The sequence below is a fragment of the Chiloscyllium plagiosum genome, chromosome 48 (assembly GCF_004010195.1).
Source record: "Chiloscyllium plagiosum isolate BGI_BamShark_2017 chromosome 48, ASM401019v2, whole genome shotgun sequence".
Classification (NCBI taxonomy): Eukaryota; Metazoa; Chordata; class Chondrichthyes; order Orectolobiformes; family Hemiscylliidae; genus Chiloscyllium; species Chiloscyllium plagiosum.
The window spans coordinates 1305114-1321334 of NC_057757.1; the positions used below are offsets into that span (position 1 = coordinate 1305114).

At 44.7% G+C, this 16221-nt stretch overlaps 1 protein-coding gene across 4 annotated transcripts in view; it reads right to left on the reverse strand.

Moving 5' to 3' along the window:
• Positions 1-3696: 3696 nt before the first annotated feature.
• ache (acetylcholinesterase) overlaps positions 3697-16221 on the reverse strand; it is a 63764-nt gene continuing 51239 nt past the window's right edge. For all 4 annotated transcript variants that reach the window (XM_043683427.1, XM_043683431.1, XM_043683430.1 and 1 more), the window contains exon 5: positions 3697-5125. In XM_043683427.1, the coding sequence (XP_043539362.1) occupies positions 5004-5125 (122 nt within the window). In that variant the 3' untranslated portion in view covers positions 3697-5003. The remainder of the gene's footprint in view (positions 5126-16221) is intronic.

Sequence of the window (16221 nt, forward strand, 5' to 3'; positions counted from 1 at the left end):
TGATTTGGGCAGACCAGTTTACCTGATTCCCAACCAAATTGGTCACTTACTATTAGGGCATATGTCTGCTCGGTCATTACAGCAATGAACTCTATGGAAGAACAGTTCATCTATTTATTAATATAGATAGAATAGATTTATTTAAAAGTGCACAATTATTTGCATCATGACAATATACATTCACTTTACATGCTTAATATGCAATGTCTTGACTGAATACTTTAAAAGAAGAGGCAATATCTGATGTGGGTATCAGTGGGATTTCACTGGCAGGACTCCTGCATTCCAATGTGAAGATGTTGAACATAGAGATCCTATCTTAGAATTACACAATGGTCATAGCACACAAGGAGGTTATTGAGTCCATGTGCCGTTTTGAAAGTCATGGTTGAATCTGTCTCTACTGCCTTCTATATGCATTTCAGATCCTGACCACCTGCTGAATTTAGTTTCTTTGTCAATCACCTTAATCCTGTCTTCTGGTTCTTGACCCTTCCACCAAAGGGAACAATTTCTCTGTTTATTCTGGCCTGCCTTTGGAGAATTTGGGATTGTCCTTAATCTATTCATCTACCTATGGTTATTCATTCCTTTCGAGAGTGTGGTGCTGGAAAAGCGCAGCAGGTCAGGCAGCATCCGAAGAGCAGGAGAATCAACATTTGAGTCGTTTGCCAGAGATGGACGTGGAGAGGTCCAGGAAGGGGAGGTATCCGATTTGGTCCAGGTGGTCAGAGTAGAAGGTGTTCTTGAAGGTGATGAACTGTTCAACCTCCTCATGAGAGCATGAGGTGGCGCTGATAGTCATCAATGTAGTGGAGGAAACGGTGGGGGATGGTGCTGGTGTAACTGCGGAAGATGGACTGTTCCACGTATCCGATGAAGAGGCAGGCATAGCTGGGGCCCATGGCTGTCCCTTTGGTCTGAAGGAAGTGGGAGGATTTGAAGGAGAAGTTGTTGAGGGTGTGAACCAGTTCTACCAATTGAATGAGTGTGTTGGTGGAGGATACTGGTTGTGTTGGCGTGAGAGGAAGAAACCGAGGTCTTGGAGGCCTTCACCATGGTGCATGGATGTGTATAGGGACTGGATATCCTTGGTGAAGATGAGGCGTTGGGTACTGGGAAATGCAAGTCATGGAGGAGGTGGAGTGCGTGGATCGTGTCCCGAATGTATGTGGGGAGTTCCTGGACCAAGGGGGAACAGAATGGTGTCAAGATATGAGGGGACAAGTTCAGTGGGGCAGGAGCAGACTGAGACAATGGTTCACCCTGGGCAGTCAGGTTTTTGAATTTTGGGTAAGAGGTAGGTCCGGGCCATGCGGAGTTCCCAGACAGTGAGGATGGAGGCTGTGGATGTGGATGGTCTGGGAGATGATGGTTTAGTGATGGGAGGTGAGGCTGTAGTCGAGTGGGCAACAGGAGGCAGTGTCCGTGAGTTGGCACCAGGCTTCAGCAGTGTAGAGGTTGGTGTGCCAAACTAGCACTGCGCTTCCCCGCAGGTGAGGTTGGGGTTGGAGCAGAGGGAGTGGAGGGCTGTGTTTTGGGTGGGGGGGTCAGAGGTTGAAGTGGGTGAGAGGGCTGGACAGGTTGAGGCAGTCAGTGTCATGGTGGCAGTTGGAGACAAAGAGGTTGAGGGCAGGTACCAGACCAGCACAGCGCACGGTGTCCAAATGGATGGATTGTTAGAGGTGGGGGGGAAGGGTCCTCTGGGTGGGGGTCCCAATTGAAAAAGGAAGCACAGTGACAGTGTAGAAGTTTGATGTTGCAACGTGTGTGAAATTTGTTGACCCGGGGACGTAGTGGGATAAAGGTGAGACCTTTTACTGAGGACTGATCGTTTATCTTCAGTGAGGGGGAAGTCGGTTAAAAACTCGGCAGGGCTGGGGGAAAGGGTAGAGCTGGAGTTAGGAATGGAGGTGGAGATTGTGTGTCTCTGGAGTAGGTGTGGTCATGGGAGGAAGTAACGTGAACAGCAACGGTGTGTTCAGTGGCACCCGCAGGGGCTGAAGGGACGTTCTGTGTGGTGTTCGCAGGAGAGGTGCCTGTGGACGCGACCTGGTTGGTGGGGCTGAGGTGAGTGGCAGTGTGGGTGAGGCAGAAATGGTGCAGTCGGCAGCAACCACTGGGCGGGGGAGGTGCGGGGGTCACATGCTCATTGTCGGTGTACCAGTGACTGTGGGTTGGAAGTGATGTAGAGGGCAGTATTCATGGAGGTTTTGGCGACAGTGGGTCTGGTGGTGATCATAGAGGTTGTAGGGTCGGTAGTGGCTGCGGTCCGTGGGATGGCGGGGGGGGGGGGGGTAAAGTGATGTCGTCATTAACAGCAGTAGCAGTGGCTGTAGCGGCCGTGTGGGAATGGCCTCTGACCTGTTCCGGAGGCCAGGGTAACAGTCTGGAGTAGTCGAGGAATCCCAAGTTTGGAAGGGAGTACTTGAGAGTTTGGTGTACTTGTGTTCCTTAATGTTCGATAAGCTGGAGAGAAAGCATTTGCTGTGTGTGGATCCTTCTCGGGATGAGGAATAGCAGAGGTCCTCGGAAGGTCTGGGAGACTGTGGCCCTGAGCTGGGGCAGGGCTGACTGCAGGGAGAGTAGGTGCCGGCGCATGGCTGCGAGGGTGGAGCAGAGGATCCGAAGGGAGAACCATGTATTTGTTTGCCCTGATCAGGTCCAAATTGTGATGGTCTGAATGTAGTCCGGAGTCCGTGCGGGTTCAGTTGGTTGTGCAGGTATTGAGGAGGAAGATGTGGCTGCAGTAGCGGGTCTGCTTCAGGACGTAGTTGAAGAACTTCAGGGCGGAGGAAACGACCTGGGATCGTTGGACCAGAATGCATGGATGTGATTCCATTTTCAGTCGCACATTGTCCGTATTTCCATCACAAACTCCACTGTCCTTGTTTAAATCTGTCATAATGTCATCACAGTAGCAACATTAAAGAACCCCAAAACACATCAGACACTGCCTCTTACAAAAAAACAGACAAAAAACACTTAAATAAATAATTGTACAATATATATCTTGGAGCAATGTGTCTTTCACAGGGAAGTTTGAGGAACAGTCAGTTTCAATTCAGTGGTATAATAGGGTGTCAGCAGGGATCCATAGATGTACCGGTTCTATTGCATCCATCCACAAGTTAACTTTGCACAACTCCAGTGAGTGAAGGTGGTATATGTACCTAGAATGATTTTGCTGTAATATGTGGGAGGGGTAGTCTTTCTTGATTGTGGTTTTTGATTGCAGGTGGGGGGGCAACAATCTGATTCTTAAAGGACCTGCAATTCCCCATTCCGTCCTCCAACTGAGACGGTTCGTTTCGGAAATGAATGTTTATCAATGTATTCGAACAAGGGATCACCCGTTTAAAGGCAGATGAGGAGTTTTTTGAGGTTAGTGAATATGTGTAATTCTTCACCACAGAGAACTGTCGAGGTTGGGTCATTGAGAATATTCAATGCTAAGATAGACATTTTTTAAAATAAAATTTTTGGGGTGGCATAGTGGCTCCGTGGTTAGCAGTGCTGCCTCACAGCGCCAGGTACCCGGGTTCGATTCTAGCCTCGCGTGACTGTTCTGTGTGGAGTTTGCGCATTCTCCCTGTGTCTGCGAGGGTTTACTCCCACAGTCCAAAGATGTGCATGTCAGGTGAAGTGGCCATGCCCATAGTATTAGGTGCATTAGTCAGGAGTGAATATAGGGTAGGGGAATGGGTCTGGGTGGGTTACTCTTTGGAGGGTCGGTGTTGTCTTGTTGGGCCAAATGGCCTGTTTCCATACTCCACGGAATCTAGTTTAATCAGTAAGGCAATCGAAGGTTGTAGAAACAAGATAGAAAAATGGAGTTGAGATTAGCAGATTGATCATAATCTCATTGAATAGCAGTGCAAATTCAATGGGCTGAACGGTCTACTTCTGCTGCTATGAGTTATGGTCTTATTCCTCACTATCAGAGTGACGGGAAGATTCAAGGTTAGTATGGGAATCCCTTTCTCAACCCCAACTCTCTACAGGATCTCAGTTTTGTGAATCATCTGACAAGTGACACTCATTGTGGTGTGGTGCGGTGCAGCAGGATGTGAGCCTGCCTTATGAATTCACGCCTATGGATTGGGATTTGACTCCATAACGTTCTGATCCAGAGGTAGGAGTGCTATTGCCCAGTTTCTGGCAGGAAGTTTTACTTAAATACATTGGGGAAATAGTAAATGCTAGGAATAGAGTGTGAGACTTGATCAGTCAAGAAGATGAAGGAGCTCAGTTGAAATTGTCAATAAAAAAAAAACCTCTGTGTGGCTATACTACTAATGTCAAGTGCTGGGGAATGGAAAACTATCCCACTTCAAGTCAGGGTTGAGCAGATTATTGGCTTGTTAAATGTTATTATTATGAACCACCATTAATTAAAATTTTTTCACTGTGATGCATCTCAGGGTTTTGTTTCACACTTTACGAATGCAAGTGATAATTGTGGACATCCATTCCCAGTGTTCTGAAAACCAGTTTCAGCTATAATAATGCAGTACCGAGTGCTGAGGAGTCAGTTTAACTGATTGGGGGTGATTCACTGGGTTAGTGGCTGTTCAGGCTGGAGTCTTGTCTGAGGTCATGTGGCCTAAAGTATTCTTGTAGGCCATTTAACAGAGCATGGATGTGGAGTGGAGGAGAGTTGATGGGGGTAAGGAGAGAACAGTAGAGGGGAATGGCGAGGAGGAAAATGAGAGCATGGCCAGGGGGGGTGGGTTATTGGGGGTGGAGGAGAGCAGAGGAGGAAAATGTCAGTGGAAATGACCAGTTGCAGTGTATAGAAAGGTTTATGCACGATGGTGAGATTTGCAAAACGGAAGTAAATCCTGTGAGCGGGCCTTGGAAAGGTGAGTGCCATTAGATGATACACACACTGGCAAAGTTTTATGGTGGGGCACAGAGGAGCATGTTAGGAACTAGACTGGGTGGCTGGTCATTTTTGGGCTCCACTTTCTCCCTCATCACGCAACCTGAAGTGCAGGAGGTCACAGGTCAGCACAACGCTCCTGTCTGCTGTAATGGTCAAACTGATTCTTCCAATGCATCATGTAGGAGCTCCATCGATGGAATTCCATCTTCCACTGACGTTCAGCCTCATCGATGGTTCCTGGAAGGGAAGGAAGAGAAGTTGAGTCAGAATTTATCTGTTTAATGTAGGTGCTTTGCTGTAACATACCTCACACCCACCCACAGACTGACAGCTTAGTGGGTGGGTCTCATCTCTCAGGTCACTGGTTTGAGTCACAGCTGGAGCACATAAACAAAACGGCGTGTGGAGGGCAGAGGTTACATAAAAATTCATGGATATTTGATGAATTACAGACCAGAATCTTACTGAGGCATCTGGGTGATTTACATTATGTGTAAGTTGTAGTCTGGAATCTAATGAAAACATTATGCTGGTTGAGGTATAGACATAAAAATACTGCAGCCAATTTGCACAGCAAGATCCTGTAGATAAGACTAATTAGTCATTATTATATTATTTAAATTTGGCCAGTACACCTGAGGTGAACCCCCCTAACCTGAGAATAGTTGTCATGTGATCATGTCCACCAGTGAGGACCACTTCCTCACCAGAGCAGAAATGAATGCACTATGGTGATATTCTCAGGCAGATGTGTTGTTTGAACAGTTTATTTGACAAGGTGAGCACAGCAAATCAGCTGAATGACTCAAATCCCAATGTCCAGTTGGCTTTCCATTTTAACTAACTCTTCTCAATGGGCTAGGATGAAGACTGAAACTGGGGGAGGGTCCTTAAACATCAGTGTCAGACGATGCTCTGGAACTTCTGACTGTAGGTTTAGGCTTCTTCTAGGCCCTTCTCCAATGTGCACCCCCACCCCCACTACCCCAGACTCCCAGCTGTGCATGACCAGACTGGAGTACTGAAATTGCCCTATCCTTACCACCTCATTAATCCCTGCCTTGCCCTGCATCTGCACATAGATGTGGCTCTGTATTTGCTTCCAGGCTGTGTTAAATCTCATGATTTGGAGATGCCGGTGTTGGACTGGGGTGTACAAAGTTAAAAATCACACACCAGGTTACAGTCCAACAGGTTTAACTGGAAACACACTAGCTTTGTCAATCACCTGATGAAGGAGCGTCACTCCGAAAGCTAGTGTGCTTCCAATTAAACCTGTTGGACTATAACCTGGTATGTGATTTTTTTAACTGTTAAATCTCAGAATTACTTCAGATTCAGTGTCAGTTGCCATTTGGATACAGATTTGGCTCAAACGTAGACGCTGGGTCCACTACTTTTCATCATATGCTCAAATCTAAATCATTTATGTAAAAGAGGTATAGTTAGTAAGTTTGCTGATGACACCAAAATAGGAGGTGTAGTGGACAGCAAAGACTGTTACCTGGCATCTTGATCAGATGGGCCAATGGTCTGAGAAGTGGCAGATGGAGTTTAATTCAGATAAATGTGAGGTGCTGCATTTTGGGAAAGCAAATCCTAGCAGAACTTATACACGTAATGGTAAGGTCCTGGGGAGTGTTGCTGAACAAACAGACTTAAGGGGCAACTTTTTCACGCAGAGGGTGGTACGTGTATGGAGTGAGCTGCCAGAGGAAATGGTGGAGGCTGGTACAATTGCAACATTTAAAATGCATCTGGATGGCTATATGAAAAGGAAAGGTTTGGAGGGATATGGGCCGGGTGCTGGCAGGTGGGAATAGGTTGGGTTGGGATATCTGGTCGGCATGGACGGGTTGGACCGAAGGGTGCTGTACATCTCCAATGACTCTAATTCTGTCCAGTCTGATGCATGATAATTTTCTAGATACCACCTCTTCCTTTCTCCCTCAGGTGGTTAAGGAAGCTTGTTCTCCTTTTACTGCCCAAGGCACAGAATGTAGGGTGTGAGGTTATGTTAGACCTATGGGGCTTTAGGCCATAACTACAGAACTCATTCACTTCTGGTTGCTACAAATCATAAAAGATATGGGCACACTGGCAGGTGTACAGTATAGATACGGCAGCGTTTCAGCAATGAGAAGAGATTAAGTGTGTTTTTGTTCGAATAGAGGAAGAGTGAGTTGAAAATTAATTGAAGTGCATGAAATTAGGAAAGCTTGGATAGAGTGAACAGAAAGGACTAGATGTCCCAATTTGACTGGAATGTCCCAGGTTTTTCATTAAATGTCCTGGTCTCCCTACAATTTCCTAAACTTTTGTGATTGTCCCGGTTGAGCATGGTTTGGTGGGGAGTGGAATAAATGTAAATGCTCTTCCTTCCTGAAAGTGCCTTGCATTGTACACAGTGTATCCCTCCCCACATTCCCCCTTCATGTCTCAGAGGGCTTATTACTACCTTTTCAGTGCTGAAGGCTCCTTGCTGATGGCACCTTTTAAATAATCTGGCTGCACAAATTCCAGAGGATGACCTTCTCCCTTCAAATGCCCCTCCCAGACCCTTGCTACTGGCTGATCAAAATGTCAATCCTCACAGCCCTGCGCATTCCCAAGATTCTCCGATTGTCTGTAGATTTTGACTTTACAAAATCTGTTCACATTAGATAGAATTCATTTAGCAAAGAAGTGAATAAACCAAGGCCATGTATTTGGAGTACTTATATGAAGATGAGAAGAATAGTTTTCCCTGTGGTAGTGAGGGTCTGGGACTCTCTGCTTGCAATTGTATTTGAGGCACAATTCTTTTATTTAAAATTTCCTGGATATGTACCTGAGGTGCAATCTTATAGGGCTTTGGACAAAGAATTGGAAACTGGGTCGAGCCCAAATGATCTTTGTGCTGTAAATGAGTGATTCCATCAACTACCCCATGAACAGTTTGATGTGTGGGAAAGGAAGATGCACGTTCATAACTTCAGGACTTCCTAAATCACTTTCCAGGAAGCATTGCGTTGTCTGGAGTCTCATTATGGTTATGATGTTGGCTCCAATTTGTATACAGCAAACTCCCACAGTAATGGTAATAACTAGATAATCTGTATCTTGAAGGATAAACATTGGCCTTAGCATACCTCTTTGAAATGCAGACCGTGGAAAAAATTATGCCAACTTGAGAGGTTAGACATCTCACCAAAAGATGGCATCTTTTGACGATGCAACAGAGTCAGCACTTGAATGTCAGTTTAAATACTGTGCTCAGAGCTCTGGAATGGTCCCTATCCCTGAATTGGGAGACCCCAGGCTCAAGTTCCACCTGCTCCAGAGGTCCATAATGACACCTCCGAACAGGTTGATTAGGAAAACAGGTTAAAACATAAGCTTCTCACTCAGTTAGAAGCGTTAACTTTGAGGAGCATTACTCATCAACATTCAGCCCTATGGCAAGCCATGGTCAGGGTGTGTAGAGGACATCAGAGATGACTCAATCTCTTGAAGCATTTGTGCATCCTCTCCAGCAGATATCAACAATTATCTCTAGTACTGTCAGTTCAAACTCACTCTAACCCCTAACAGAATTAAACATCTTTTTATGAATTAACAGGCCCTTCGTCCCAACAAGTCCATACCAACCCTCCAAAGAGTATCCCACTCAGACCCATTACCCTACATTTTCCCTTGATTAATGCACCTAATCTACACATCCCTGAATACCGGAGGCAATGTAGCATAGCCGACTCATCTGACCTGCACATCTTTGGACTGTGGGAGGAAACCAGAGCACCTGGAGGAAACCCACACAGACACTGGGAGAATGTGCAAACTCCACACAGTCACCCGACGTTGGAATTGAACCCAGGTCCCTGACGCTGTGAGACAGCAGTGCTAACCACTGAGCCACCGTTTCACCCCTCTATCTGATTTGTGTAGACCTGAAACACATTGGAAAATCTGTTGTATCCCTGCCCCAAGTTATATATAAAATTCCACATGAAACACTATTAAAGATGGAAAGACTGAACCCAGGATGTCAGTGTATAGGATTACCCAGAGGGTTTTCAGGCTCTTTTGTTTTATTGACAATGTTTACACATGCAGGAAATAGTTCACATTGTTGTACGTTCTTTTTATCAGAAAATCAAATCAAATGTTTATATAACATAGAAAATAACTTGTACAATTGCATAACTCAAAATAAAGCAAAATGACATAGAAATTTTACCGTAGGAGAATGAAAATACAAATCATAGCGTAAGTAAAATAATTTTCTAACAAAGCGAGTGCTCCTTTATAAAAATCATACTGCATGAAAAGTATTTTGATGGTTTGAGGGTGCAGGGAAAGCTGCTGAAATTTTGATTAAAATATAAATGAAACTTGAGAATGCCAGCTGTGAGAAAAACTAAGTGAAAGAAGGAGCAAGAGAATGAGAGAAACTGAATGCAAGAGAAAAACAACAAAGTGGTGCAGAGTGTGAGATGTGAAAGAGAGGGAGCAACAGGTTTTGGTACAGTGGATTGGTAGGAAGGGGGTGAGAGCAAACTCATAGAATCATAGCACAACAGCAACCATCCAACCCTGTGAGCTATCCTAACACTTGTTAATTTGATTGTGTTCCCTTCATTCATTTTCACTTGTTACCCATTATCCTAACAGCTTCCTTGCTCTCTGTAACTTTGACAAAAGGCTGCCCCTTGGTAACCATTGATACAAAGTTCTTGGAGAACTGTAGCTATCAAGAGAAATCAAATCTAATGCTATTGTTGTCAAATACTGATGTAACACTCTACATCACCTTTCTAGCCACCAGAATGAGTCCAGATGTTTTTATGCATTGACTTTTTTTCTCTCCCTTTACATTTATACCCATATGGCCTTACAGAATACAAGTAGTCTCTATGCAGTCTCTTTCTGATAAACTCCTACCAGAATTTTGGAGCACCACTGTGATCTAAATCTCTCTTTTGGTTAATGTATAATTCTGAGTAAGAAACTTAATAAGTACAGCAATTGAATCCCTCCCTTCAAAATAACATTGTAAAGTTCTGTACTTACAGAGAATGCCAGTATTAAGAGAATACTGATTTAAACAGCATCTAAAACTGAACGGGAGTACATCAGGATGTAAGTGTAAGGGCTTGGATAATAAAGACTGGTTCTGCTCTCCTACACTTACATTGCTGCCTCTTCTGCCTTGAATAGGTCTGTGTTATCTGATCAAGAAGGTCAGTCTCTGTAAAACATCCAGCTCACGCCACCCCTTCCACCCATGAGCAATGGTTCGGTATTCCCCCCTTCATCGCTGCGAGAGTTCATGGCACATAGCTACCTCAGCTTTGGGTTAGCTGCTGAATTGGTAGTGAGGGACTAGTCTTCCCAAGTCCCGCTTCCCAGGGCTGTGCTGTTAGCTTCAACATCTTACTGCTGGGTTGAGACAAACATAGCCTCAAACCTTTGTGCTTCGTTCATTGGGGGTCAACTTTTGATCCCCCACCATTGGTTTGAGACGTCCAATTGAATTTTTCTTCCCTGTAGTGATAAGAAATTCTGATGTGCCACTGTGCCACGCTAATTGATCCAGCCATGGATGTAGGTTTGCTCGCTGAGCTGGAAGGTTAGTTTTCAGACGTTTTGTCACCATACTCGGAAACATCATTGAGTGTCCGGATGAAGCACTGGTGTTAGTGACCCGCTTTCTATTTATGTGTTTAGGTTTCCTTGGGTTGGTCATGTCATTTCCTGTTCTTTTTCTCAGAGGGTGGTAGATGGGGTCCAAGTGGCTGTGTTTGTTGATAGAGTTCCAGTTGGAATGCCAAGCTTCTAGGAATTCTCGTGCATGTCTCTGTTTGGCTTGTCCTAGGATTGATGTATTGTCCCAGTCGAAGTGGTGTCCTTCCTCATCTGTATGAGAGGATACTAGTGAGAGTGGGTCATGTCTTTTTGTGGCTAGTTGATGAACACGTATCCTGGTGGCTAGTTTTCCAGATCCAGCCATTTAAATTCCACTTCCGTACCTTGGTGGACAGTTTCACTTCTATCATGGCAACATTTCCATTGTTGTTTCAATGACCTGACCTCAGCTGGGAAATTCTGAGTGCTGTTCGGTGAGGGGAGAGGTTTGTTAACACCTCTGGGAACGGTGTAGGAAATGGTTAGTCACCTCTCCACTAGATGTAGCTGGTTCCAGATCTGACAATTCCTTCAGGGATCATCACTTAGACTCATAGAGATGTACAGTACGGAAACAGACCCTTCGGTCTAATTCGTTCATGCCGACCAGATATCCTAAACTATTCTAGTCTGATTTGCCAGCACTTGGCCCATATCTCTCTAAACCCTAACTATTCATATGCCCATCCAGATACCTTTTAAATGCTGTAATTGTACCAGACTCCACCACTTCCTCTGGCAGCTCATTATTTACATGCATCGCCCTCTGCATGAAAAGGTTGCCCCTCAGGTCCCTTTTAAAACTTGCCACTCTCACCTGAAACCTATGCCGTCTGGACTCCCCCTTGTCTATTTACCTTATCCTTGCCCCTCATGATTTTGTAAACCTCTATGAGGTCACCCCTCAGCCTCTGACACTCCAGGGAAATAGCCTCCGCCTATTCAACCTCTCCCTATAGCTCAAACCCTCCAACCCTGGCAACATCCTTGTAAATCTTTTCTGGACCGTTTCAAGTTTCACAACATCCTTTTGATGGAAGGAGACCAGAATTGCACATAAATGTTCCAAAAGTGGCCTAACCAATGTCTTGTATGGCTGCATCATGACCTCCCAACTCCTGTACTCAATACTCTGTCCAATAAAGGAAAGCATACCAAACGCCTTCTTCACTATCCTATCTACCTGCGACTCCGCTTTCAAGGAGCTATGAACCTGCACTCCAAGGTCTCTTTGTTCAGCAACACTCCCCAGCACCTTATCATTAAGTGTATAAATCCTGTCCTGATTTGCTTTTCCAAAATGCACCATCTCACATTTATTTAAATTAAATTCCATCCTCTACCCCACTGATCAAGATTCCGTTGTAATCTGAGGTAACCTTCTTTGCTGTCCACTACACCTCCAATTTTGGTGTCATTTGCAAACTTACTAACTATACCTCCAATGTCCACATCCAAATTATTTATACAAATGATGAAAAGTAGTGGATCAGCACCGATCCTTGTGGCACTGCACTGGTCACAGGCCTCCAGTCTGAAAAGCAACCCTCCGCCACCACCCTCTGTCTTCTACCTTTGAGCCAGTTCTGTATCCAAATGGCTAGTTCTCTCTGTATTCCATGAGATCTAACCTTGCTAATCAGTCTCCCATGGGGAACCTTGTCAAATGCCTTACTGAAGTCCATATAGATCACGCCCACCGCTCTGCCCTCATCAATCCTCTTCGTTCCTTCTTCAAAAAACTCAATCAAACTTAAATAGGAAAGTCGTGAGATCCACAAACCCGTAAGGTTTGAGATGGGGCTCAGAATCGGTGCAGAACAGCAAGAAAAGGTTTGAATTTTTGTAGTGCCTTTCAAGAACTTGGGATTTCCCCAAATGGATAATTGCTTTATTGATTGATCACCTTCATTGCCGTCTCGGTTGTTGGAGCTGTGATAGCCAGTTGGCATTTAGATCTCTTTCTCTCTCAAGCAGCTCTGAGACACTGACTAGGTAATTTGTTTTTAGTGATATTGGACGAGGGATAAATATTGGTGAGGCAATTGGAAAGAAAGCCCTTTTTCTTCATTAACACACAAGGACAAACTGGGCCTTGCTTTAGCATCTTAAATGAAAGATGGCATCTGTGACAGTGTGGCACTCCCTCAGGTACTACACTTTGGGGAGCTGACTTCAGTTTTGAGCTCCAGGGCAGGATTTTCTGAGGAATGGCAAACTCATACAGCTTGCCACTCCAGCCATTCTTTTTCATGGAAGGAAGGAGTTCTGCATTTCTGAGAGGGAGATTCTGACTGGGGCTCCTTCAGAACCACAGAGCTGTATTTCCATTCAGTCAGTTCTTTAGTGATGCATAACCTTCGGGGGAGGCATACCCTTGTGGGCTGCCCTTTTCTGAAATCCAAAGGCCCTGACAGCCACCTAACATCTCCCATCAAAAGGTAACCACTTAAACTAAGTGTAGTGGTGCAGTGCCAAGTGTAGAATGCTGGATGGACAGGAATATGTACCAGGTGTGTAGCGTGCCAAGTGAGAAGGGGTTAGGGTGCCAGATGGCAATGCTACGAGGGTGCAAGGCGGCCAGGTGTGCGGTGGTGTTTAAAGTAGGTTGGGGTGCGTTGGCGAAATTGGGTCCTCATGGGAACTGGGAATGTGGTTGACAAGTTGGTTTGAGTTGTGCAGCAGGGTCTGGTCTGGCAGGGGTGGGGCACATTGGTTAGGGTCCAGCCTGGCATAATTGGTTGCAGTGTCACTCCAGCAGGCGTGAAAGGGTGGGTCAGATGCAGAGATGGGTAAGGGAGGAATGGGTTAGATGGCCAGGAAAGCAGGGTCAGTTCAGGATCTGGGGGGCAGTGTAAGTGGTCTTGGGGAGGTGTAGTTGGGGGGGTACAAGGTACATAACGGTACATAGTTAGGAGTTGACTGTATATTTGATAGACTAACACTTCCTGAATAACTATTTTACTTAATTTCATTGGAGTCCCCCAAATACTTCAATTTAAATGGAGAATGTTGGAGTATCCCAGATGTAGGAGGATTGCCCAGTAGTCCCCATGTGCAACTCCTATGTACAGTGCAAGAATGACTGGCCAGTGGAAAATCCAAGTCTAAATCTCTAAACGTGACCTGCTAACAGTAACTATGTTTCAGAAATTGATTCACTCATTATGAAGAAGCTTAAGATGTCAGAGATGCCACAAAATACAGTTAATTATTCATTCCTCCTGGTCTCTCACAGACCCAGACACCTTGTCACAACGTCCATCATTGTTTATCAATCCCTGCTTCCCATCTTTCGATTATTGTACCTTATCTGGTGTGTCAGTTACAAAAACCTCCTCCTATTTTTCCAAATTCCTTTATTTGTGCGCCATTGTTAATTTAAATCCCTATTTACAATTTAACATTCTGCTATTATTGATGGTTCCCCAGATGTTTTAGTTCATTTGTTTCAAATACCTTTAAACTCATTAATCAGATCACCACATATTCTGCAGACGACAAGCAAACCTTGTACCTCTCCAAATTCACACTCTTCATTGTACTTCCCTCATTTTGCATCTGGGGACAACCCCTCTCGATTTCCAATGGCTCTTTGATGTCCTGTTAGTTTTCTGTGAGAGTTTTATGTATCATGTCATTTATGAGGTTTCATTTTACTAATTTTGCCCTGCATCTACTCCATGAGAGAGTGCGATTATCATTTTGGGAATCTTGAGGACCAGCCGGATACCTGGCCACGGTACAGTGACATATGCTTATTGCTTGCTTTCTCTTTCCTGAAGTGTCAACAATCACTCATTTCTTATCTGCTCGTGCTGCTCTTGCACTTTCAGAATGAGTTATCCTCATCTTCAATGATCTGTAACTTGTAAAATGAAGGAAGGAGATTATGTGGCTGAGAGGAAATAATATTAGTTAGGTTAAAAACATATGGGAGGGCAAGTTTTATTGTTCCCTTCTCCACATGCCGACAGCTCAGTAATGAAACTGGAACACAGCTTGCAACTAGAAGTCCCTGTTTGGAGTGTCAATTTGCAGAGGATTACGCTGTATTGCATGTGGGATCACGCTGTATTGCAAGTGACTCTACTTCAGAACTTTTATTGGTTGTTAAGTGCATTGCAAGGTGCCAAGGTGATATATAAATGCCGTTCCTATTGGATTGGTTTTACATCCGACAGGGGTAGTGGGGGGGAGGAAGACTGAATTGGTGTGGGATTAGTTCATCTCTTTTGTGGGTTTCTCTGGCCCCTTTGTTCATGGTCTTTTGGTGCATCATCCTCCTCTGTCGAGGTGCATGTGGCTCTTGTCCTGTTCCATTGCAACATGTTACCAACTTTGGCAAGATGCATTTCTGGAAGCTCTATCAGATGATCTCCTCCAGGCTGTCCCATAGTCCTACCTCTTGGTCACACAACACTCCCACTTTGCAGTGCCTTGCTTATTTGTGGCTAATCAGAAAGCGAAGCAAGTGTTCATGACCTGGTTGGATGGTTTTCTTATTCTCAAATAGCTTCTATACCTGCCCATCTCCGATATCTTTACAGCCAAAAACTTCAAAGAATTGTTTCTTAAAGAACATTTTCAGAACGCTGTGTTGATTTTCTTTCAGTGATCTTGCAGGGTGTATTTCCATTTTCCTTCTCATCATCCTATTGTGGAAACAGGAAGTTGGGATGAAGAGAGAGAGTTCCAAGATTGAGTAGTCATTCTGATCTACAAGAACAGGGAAGGTTGTGCCATTTGGAAGTTGTGTTATCAGTAGTCATTGTCATGTTTATTCTGAACTTACACATTTTAATGGAGGCTGGATAGGGAGCACCGACAGCAACGCAGAGTCTGTTCATTCGGAAGATTTTCTCCAGCAATGTAACACAATTCTGCTGTGAGAGTGATAAAGAAAGGAAGTGCTTGTATTCCCCCACTATCTATCACCACCTCAGGATGTTCCAAAGCAGCTTACAGCTGATGAAATACCTTTTGAAGTGGCGTTATTGATCTAATGCCGGAAATGTGCTGGCTTATTTGCATCAACTTGACAATTATACCAGATCATAATTACAGAGGAATCACAATTATCCGAATATTGGATTATCTGGCAAGATCGCAAGATCCCGATGTTTGGCTGAACTGTGTTATCCAGCATTCGATTGTCCGAAATTCGATTATCCGAACGAAATACTCCCCACCAGTGTCCTTCGGACGGTTGGGGTTCCTCTGTGATGGGTTTTATAATGGTTGAGGGATACGTGTTGAGAGGAGAACTCCTTACTTCTCCATAATAACACAGTAGATTCTTTCACCATCTACCACGCAGGGCAGCGTAGCATCTCATCCAAAAAGGGGAATTCCCTCACTCCCTTTGTATTGCAGTGACATGTGAACCTGTAAACAAGTCAACTTCCAACACAGAGGCAAGCGTGTCACTTATTACGGCATTTCTTGAAGCCTAAAACATGGGTGATATAGAGGCCTGTGAGGAGATTTAAAGTGTAGAAGGTAACATTCGGCCCTTAGCATCTCTGCTGGCTGTTTCATAGAGTCATTGAGATCCAGACCCACTACTTTGTTGCTCCATGGATAGTCTTGTATGTTCCTCTTTGACCTTGATCCACCCTCGGGTCGCGGTATGTGTGGAGCTTGCATTTTCTTCCAGTGTCTAC